This window comes from Bufo gargarizans, chromosome 2 (genome assembly GCF_014858855.1).
Source record: "Bufo gargarizans isolate SCDJY-AF-19 chromosome 2, ASM1485885v1, whole genome shotgun sequence".
NCBI lineage: Eukaryota > Metazoa > Chordata > Amphibia > Anura > Bufonidae > Bufo > Bufo gargarizans.
Genome location: NC_058081.1, coordinates 41,294,959 through 41,303,661, shown reverse-complemented (window position 1 = coordinate 41,303,661; position 8,703 = coordinate 41,294,959). Strand labels below are relative to the sequence as shown.

The 8,703-nt window shown below is 43.8% G+C and overlaps 1 protein-coding gene across 1 annotated transcript in view; it reads left to right on the top strand.

The window, feature by feature from the left end:
• The first annotated feature begins 312 nt into the window (after positions 1-312).
• LOC122929304 (beta-1,3-galactosyltransferase 2-like) overlaps positions 313-8,703 on the top strand; it is a 43,885-nt gene continuing 35,494 nt past the window's right edge. The window contains exon 1 of the mRNA XM_044282823.1: positions 313-485. Within this exon, the coding sequence (XP_044138758.1) occupies positions 395-485 (91 nt within the window). The 5' untranslated portion in view covers positions 313-394. The remainder of the gene's footprint in view (positions 486-8,703) is intronic.

The window sequence follows — 8,703 nt, the reverse complement described above, 5'->3', positions numbered from 1 at the left end:
AAACTCCTCAGCCGTGGGGCGCATCGGACGTTTGAATTGGGAAGTTGCTTTCTCACCTTTCTGAACAGAAAACACGATCTGATTTTACAATATCGTAAAAAAAATATCTTTATAGTTTTTCAGCACTATATACATGTTGTATTTTCTTCCTGATGCATTGGGTGTTGGTTTTTGGTGTCTGACCAGTTCTCCTCCCATTCTGAGCATGTGATGCCGAAGTCCTGATTACCTGGGGCACCGTATGTTTAAAGAGAGATGGACATTCACTTTTCTGTATGTGATGAGTAAGGACCGACATTGTGGAGTCCGAAACGCGTAGACATCGTGGATCTTGTATGAGATTTGTGTTTGGATAACAGTTTTTTTATTGTTATTAATAAAGCTGCAAGTTTTTATGAGAAGCTGGACCACAAGTTTTTTCTTTGGATTACATTTGTATACAGTCAAGTCCGGACTAGGCCAGAGCTTCCGTGAAAGCAGCAAAGGTGAGAGCTGTCTTATATATATTTGTAAGTTTGATATGTACTACAGAGGACAGTATACTGTATATATACTACAGAGGATAGTATACAGTATATATACTACAGAGGGCAGTATACTGTATATATACTACAGAGGACACTATACTGTATAAATACTACAGAGGACAGTATACTGTATATATACTACAGAGGGCAGTATACTGTATATATACTACAGAGGACACTATACTGTATAAATACTACAGAGGACACTATACAGTATATATACTACAGAGGACAGTATACTGTATATATACTACAGAGGACAGTATGCTGTATATATACTACAGAGGACACTATACTGTTTATATACTACAGAGGACAGTATACTGTATATATACTAAAGAGGAAACTATACTGTATATATACTACAGAGGACACTATACTGTATATATACTACAGAGGACACTATACTGTATATATACTAAAGAGGACAATATACTGTATATATACTACAGAGGACAGTATACTGTATACTACAGAGGACAGTATAATATATATGTATATACTACAGAGTACAGTATAATTAATATATATATATATATATACACGCTAAAGAGGGCAGTATTTTTATATATATATATATATATATATATATATATATATATATACACACACACACACACTACAGGACAGTATACTATATATACAGTACAGACCAAAAGTTTGGACACACCTTCTCATTCAAAGAGTTTTCTTTATTTTCATGACTATGAAAATTGTAGATTCACACTGAAGGCATCAAAACTATGAATTAACACATGTGGAATTATATACATAACAAAAAGGTGTGAAACAACTGAAAATATGTCATATTCTAGGTTCTTCAAAGTAGCCACCTTTTGCTTTGATTACTGCTTTGCACACTCTTGGCATTCTCTTGATGAGCTTCAAGAGGTAGTCACCTGAAATGGTCGTCCAACAGTCTTGAAGGAGTTCCCAGAGATGCTTAGCACTTGTTGGCCCTTTTGCCTTCACTCTGCGGTCCAGCTCACTCCAAACCATCTCGATTGGGTTCAGGTCCGGTGACTGTAGAGGCCAGGTCATCTGGCGCAGCACCCCATCACTCTCCTTCATGGTCAAATAGCCCTTACACAGCCTGGAGGTGTGTTTGGGGTCATTGTCCTGTTGAAAAATAAATGATGGTCCAACTAAACGCAAACCGGATGGAATAGCATGCCGCTGCAAGATGCTGTGGTAGCCATGCTGGTTCAGTATGCCTTCAATTTTGAATAAATCCCCAACAATGTCACCAGCAAAGCACCCCCACACCATCACACCTCCTCCTCCATGCTTCACGGTGGGAACCAGGCATGTAGAGTCCATCCGTTCACCTTTTCTGCGTCGCACAAATTATCCCCAGGACTGTGACTGTGACGAGGGGACATCCTCTGCGCCTGGAGGAAAGAAGGTTTGTACACAAACATAGAAAAGGATTCTTTACGGTAAGAGCAGTGAGAATATGGAACTCTCTGCCTGAGGAGGTGGTGATGGTGAGTACAATAAAGGAATTCAAGAGGGCCATGGACGTATTTCTGGAGCTTAATAATATTACAGGCTATAGCTACTAGAGAGGGGTCTTCCTCTGGATCAACTTGCGGGATAACAGGCCGAACTGGATGGACAAATGTCTTTTTTCGGCCTTATGTACTATGTTACTATGTTACAAAGACACCGTGGTTGGAACCAAAGATCTCAAATTTGGACTCATCAGACCAAAGCACAGATTTCCACTGGTCTAATGTCCTTTCCTTGTGTTCTTTAGCCCAAACAAGTCTCTTCTGCTTGTTGCCTGTCCTTAGCAGTGGTTTCCTAGCAGATATTCTACCATGAAGGCCTGATTCACACAGTCTCCTCTTAACAGTTGTTCTAGAGATGTGTCTGCTGTTAGAACTCTGTGTGGCATTGACCTGGTCTCTAATCTGAGCTGCTGTTAACCTGTGATTTCTGAGGCTGGTGACTCAGATGAACTTATCCTCCGCAGCAAAGGTGACTCTTGGTCTTCCTTTCCTGGGGCGGTCCGCATGTGAGCCAGCTTCTTTGTAGCGCTTGATGGTTTTTGTGACTGCACATGGGGACACTTTCAAAGTTTTCCTAATTTTTCGGACTGACTGACCTTCATTTCTTAAAGTAATGATGGCCACTCGTTTTTCTTTACTTAGCTGCTTTTTTCTTGCCATAATACAAATTCTAACAGTCTATTCAGTAGGACAATCAGCTGTGTATCCACCTGCCTTCTCCTCAACGCAACTGATGGTCCCAACCCCATTTATAAGGCAAGAAATCCCACTTATTAAACCTGACAGGGCACACCTGTGAAGTGAAAAACATTTCAGGTGACTACCTCTTGAAGCTCATCAAGAGAATGCCAAGAGTATGCAAAGCAGTAATCAAAGATGAAGGTGGCTACTTTGAAGAACCTAGAATATGACATATTTTTAGTTGTTTCACACTTTTTTGTTATGTATATAATTCCACATGTGTTAATTCATAGTTTTGATGCCTTCAGTGTGAATCTACAATTTTCATAGTCATGAAAATAAAGAAAACTCCTTGAATGAGAAGGTGTGTCCAAACTTTTGGTCTGTACTATATGTGATCAGCCTTATGGAATATATTATACATGCAAAATTACTGTAGTCAGTGCAGAAGGGACTGATCCCCAACCAGGTTTTCCAAGGGGCTTTCCAAGACTTTTTAACTGATGACCTATCCCCTATTAACCACGTTCCAGTATTATAGCGTATGAGCAGTACAGGCGAGAGTCTGCTGCCGTGGCTTAAAGAGTCACTGTACTTTCACACAATTATTTTAATTTAATAGAGAATGGTGTAACTACCAAATTTCTAAATCACTTAATTTAAAAAATCTGCCTGCATCCACCTGGAAAAATACTGTAAAATTATGGCCACTAGAAGTCCCACTTCCACTTAATTTGCAGTCCACTGCCTGTTGTCAGGCAAGATCTATCCCTAGTAACACAGACACAAAAGACGGCAGAGAGGAAATGGGGGCGCGTCAGAGCTAAAAACAAACATAGTGGCAAGTTAGGGAAAAGAAGTCACACAAATACAGTGCTGGGAGATTCCACAGAAGGAAGACACTCCCTGCTTCTGAGTGAAATGCATCTACCTGTGCAGCTGAAACATGAAATAATATACCTGAAAAAATACTTTCGGGAAGCCCAAAAAACTAAGAAGTTTTTTATTTTTGAAAACTCTATGTTCTTCATAATAAAATTGCATAAGAATGTTTTGCAGATGTTAAAAGTCCAGTATGCCTCTTTCTTGCATACTTTATATCTCTGGTCTCCACCGCAGCATGGTCTGTGCACTTTTTCAATGTCTAAAAATCTGCAGAGAACCGACTGCCTGCGTGTTTCTGTACAAAATGTTGTGATGCAGCCAGGAGCGGAACGGCCATAGACCTTATAGGGTAATTTTCTGGTGGGCCAATGCCCAGGGGGGCCGCCTGAGTCCTCCTCACTGCCGGCCAGTGAACGTTTTTGGGGATATATGTTGTGCTGCTGGCAGTATTTTGTGATGGACTGTGGTATTTGGCTCTGTTGGGGTGGTATAATGTGCCACAATATGGTATTGCTGGCCTTGCCTTCACTCAGTTTGGACTCGACTACAAAACGGGGCAACTTTTTGTATTTTTTCCAGGACCACTTTAAGTTCCCAGTCCGCTCCTGGATGCAGCAAACATGCTATGGGATTCAACATATCCCAAATGTGTTTTTGCATACATTAATATCTAGTTGTGCATCACATATTTTGCAACTTGTACACGTGCAACAAGCCCCTGAGGAGCCGGAGCAGATGCACTGTTGCTCCCCAAGGCCAGTGCAGAAAAGAGGGTGTACCCTTTCTTCCCCTGTGTTAGGGCTCCTGTCTGATGGTAGTTTGGGGTGCCCTTGGTGTCAACATTTGCAGCGTATGGTGTAGGAGTCAGTAACCAGGCCAGATTCAACATAATAAATTGTAGTGCAAAATGAGGGTTGTAGTACTTCCAACAGTCTCAGAACATGGTTCCAACAATGGACAGTGCAAATCTTCTCTAGATGGTTTTCTATGGGTATAGGCCAAGTATCTCTGCAGAATAAGGGAAATGACCAGGTTGTATCTAAGTGTGGATGAGGACTTAGCAGTAGTCCCCTCACAGCAGTTATGTTGTTAGCTTTTGATAGCAGTGTACCTTACTGACTCTGCCTTCTTGGCCGTTACACATTCTGGAACTTCATTTTACTTTCCCTCTCCAAGAATATTTCAACGTAAAGCTGGTTCTCTCTTGGTAGACCATGCAGAGATGGTCAGTCTCTGGAGCTTGAGGCCTAGTACTGAGTGGAGCACATGGACTTTTCCTCCTCTCACTTTTAATCAATCAGTGCATAATAACCTCTTTAAGCCATGACATCAGCCTCTCACTTGTACTGGTCATTTTACTCACCCCAAACTCGTAAGAGTCTTTTTGCCCTTTTTGCCCTTTTTGCCCTATGGCGGCTTTTAAAGGAATATAATAAACAGATTGGATTCTAATAACGATAATGACTTGTTTTTTGCATTATTGCTGCAAATGGAGCTGATACGGAATAATTTTTCTCTAGATCACCTCCGGGATATGCAGAGGTGTGCAAGTGCAGAGCCAACCTCATTTATTTTTCCTGTATATTCCCCTCAGCCATTGTCAGGGAACTCCCATAGGCATGGTCTAAATCTATGTGCAGTAAGCTCCCCCTAGTGGTGGCTGTAAGCAGCCAATGATTATATCATTTAAAAGGGTTGTCCAGAGTCTTTCTGGAAATGCTGAGAGCGCTACAAAATTATTTTAACAAAGACAATACTCATTTAACCTTAAAGATTTTATCCACTGGACAACCCCTGAAGGATATTTGGAGACCTCAAACCATTTCACAACCCTAGATCACCAGGGCAGTGCCCATTTACCTCTTTACCGTCCTAGACCACCACAGTTTAAACCACTGTTACTTGATGACTGGACCCCGCACAGATAAGGTTGGGGGGTTGCACTAGGTTTGGTTTTCTATGAACACCCCTATCTCGGGAACTTGCTGGATTGTATGACTGCACGTCCTCGGTGTGACCGGTGTATGAGGAGGGCATCCGGCATCCCGTGTTTACAGGCCACGTGTAGTGCAGCGGTCTGTAATTTTAGCTGAGCGCTGTGATTAAAGGGCTTCAGCAAAAAAAAAAAAAAAAAAATTGTTGCTGTGCGGTGGATCTCTGGGGATCTGACATGTTCGAAGCAAAGCACAGACTCCTGAGCTCATCCTGGAGCTGCTACAGCCTGACACGTAGAGAAGGTTGCTTACTCAATACCCAACGATACTACATGATGTATGTCATAGACGTCTGAAAGGTGCATAGAAAGATCACTGAGGTGGAAGGTAAGAGCTCACTTATCAAGTATAAGACACCGGTGATTCTGGAGGAAAGTAGGTTGATCTTGTCTACTAATCCCTGACTCACAGGTGCTCTACTAAAACTACAACTCCCAACGTGTGCAGAGCCACGGCTTATGGAACCTTTCCATAGGTTCAATACCATCTTTATTTTTTCCGTTATTAAACATAAGCTCATTTATACAGGAATTGCATATTTTACAGATATGATTATTTTAAGGCAGCATGTGTCTGCTATTGCAGAACTACAACTCCTAGTCTGTGTCTACTATATCCAGGGGTGCACCACCAATGAGGTGAGGTGAGGCAATTGCCCAGGTAGGGGAAGAGGGGGGCAGCAGAAGGGGGATTATCTGTTTCTGCCGTATAGTATTGGTGGGCACATCGTGTGGCGCTTTCTTATCCTGTATGTTTGTAGTGCTGTACTTTATGTAATGTAGTATGTTTTTTTTGTAAGGCTGCAGGGAAGGGGTTAGATTAAGAATTTGGCATTGGGGGGTTGGGGAGCCTTTTCAGTTTTCGACTCCCGCATACCCAGGCCCACTCTCCCTCGGGAAGGGGGGGGGGGCACTGCACAGTGTGTGTCAAGAGGGGAGGGCTGGGACTCCCCGACCCAATCCCTGAGGAGTAGACACACATTTTGCACATTTTGGCGTGTTGAATATTTGCATAGAGGCATGGTTATGCTATGTAACCACACCCAACACATTGGAGCTTCTGTCAGGGGGAGGAGATTCTGAGTGGCCGGCGCTCTGTTTGTCTAGAGTGGGAGTAGAGGAGCTGGGCACCCGGAGCTGTGCTCCCCCGTGCTTTGGAGCTATAAGAGCAGCAGGCAGGTGCTGGATCTGGACACGCTGCTAGGAGTCTGATCCACCCTGCTGGACTGTGACCCTGAGAACCCCTTTCTGGACAGTGCTTGGTCTATATCACTTCCAGATCTGGAGATTTCAGGTTGCAATTAAGTTGATAGGGAGATGAACTACGGCTTCTCTGCAGTCACCGCCAGTTCTGTAAGAAGGTCTGACAGACGTCCTTCTCTACCTCTTGCATGATGTTCTTTGTTTTGGTTTCACTTTCTCATCTCATTTCCTCCTCCCAGGTGTCACCTATTTAGACTAATCCTCTTTCCTTTATATTCCCTCCCATACTGCCTCACTTTGTGGTTTATATTACTTCATGGATTGAAGTGTTCACTGCTGGAGGCTTCTGCTGCTGCTGCTTGTTCAGATAAGTCCTTTCATGTATTGTGTTTCCTTGCTGGCTTGATTCTAGGTGACCCTGACTCCCTCCATATGAAGTGCAGGGAGACGGTAGTCGTGTCCCCTCACTATTATAGGGTTTTCAGGTGTCACACAGTCTTAGGTATGTGGGCATACAATTGTCTACCTCTGAGACCCTTGTATGTGCTTAGAAGTCAGGGTGAGCTCTTAGGGCTTTATACGGGTCACCTATATGCTCCTTCATTTGGGATCAAGCCAGTCGGACGTTTATTCATAACTTCCAGCTATCTGCAACATCATCCGTGACAATATGTGAGGGGGTCATTTGGGGGAAGGGGCATTATACTGTATAAGGGGGCCATTGGGGTGGATCATTATACTGTGTGACGGGGCCACTGGGGGGTAATTATACTGTGTGAGGGCCCTTAACACAGTATAATGACCCCCAGTCCCCCCCATACAGTATAATGAACCATAGTGCCCCCATTTCAGTATGGTGATTACAATGGCCCTCTATACAGTATAATAACCCCCAGAGCCCCCCATACAGTATAATGACCCCCAGTGCCCCCCTCTCCTATTCAATATAATGACTCCAGTAGCTACCCATACAGTATAATGACCCCTTTTGGCCCCCTCACAGACTATAATGACCCCTAGTGCCCCCTATTCTGTATAATTACCCCCAGTGACCCCCATACAGTATATTGTCCCCCAGTGCCCCCTCCATACAGTTTGACCCCCACTGCAGTTTCATTGCTGGGTACTGTATTTTTTGCCCTATAAGACGCACTTCCCCCCAAAAAAAGTGGGTCTTATGGGGCGAATGCTGCATTTTGCCGAATTTTCAATGATGCGCGGTGGGTGTACCAGCTGAGAGTGAGGAGAGGCTGGCATCTGGTTTTATAATGACAGCGGGGCCTGTTCAGTGACTGTATTCTACTACACGGGCCCCGCTCACTGTATATAATCGTATCTGTAATTGTTAATGTATAAAAATTCTGGGTAATCAGCACCTGTAGTACTTACAAGCGCTCGGTAGCAGAAAAGAGGGAGGAGGCAGGCCGGGAGGACGGGCGCTGACAGCATGAGTCACTACGTCATGCGCCTGCGCCACCCAATTTATGAATGAAGCAGGCGGCGTGGGCGCATGATGTAGTGACTCACGCTGCCAGCGCCCGTCCTCCCGGCCTGCCTCCTCCCTCCTCTCTGCTACCGAGTGCTTGTAAGTAATACAGGCGCTGATTACCCAGAATTTTTATACATTAACAATTGCAGATATGATTATATACAGTGAGCAGGGCCCGTGTAGTAGAATACAGTCACTGCACGGGCCCCGCTGTCATTATAAAACCAGATGCGACCCCCACCCCCTGTATCGGGGGTCATTCACACTACAGGGACACTGTTATGGAGGGGATCTGTGGATGACACATAGCATGAGATGCTATATACAAACCGGATTCCAAAAAAGTTGGGACACTCTACAAATCGTGAATAAAAACTGAATGCAATGATGTGGAGGTGCCAACTTCTAATA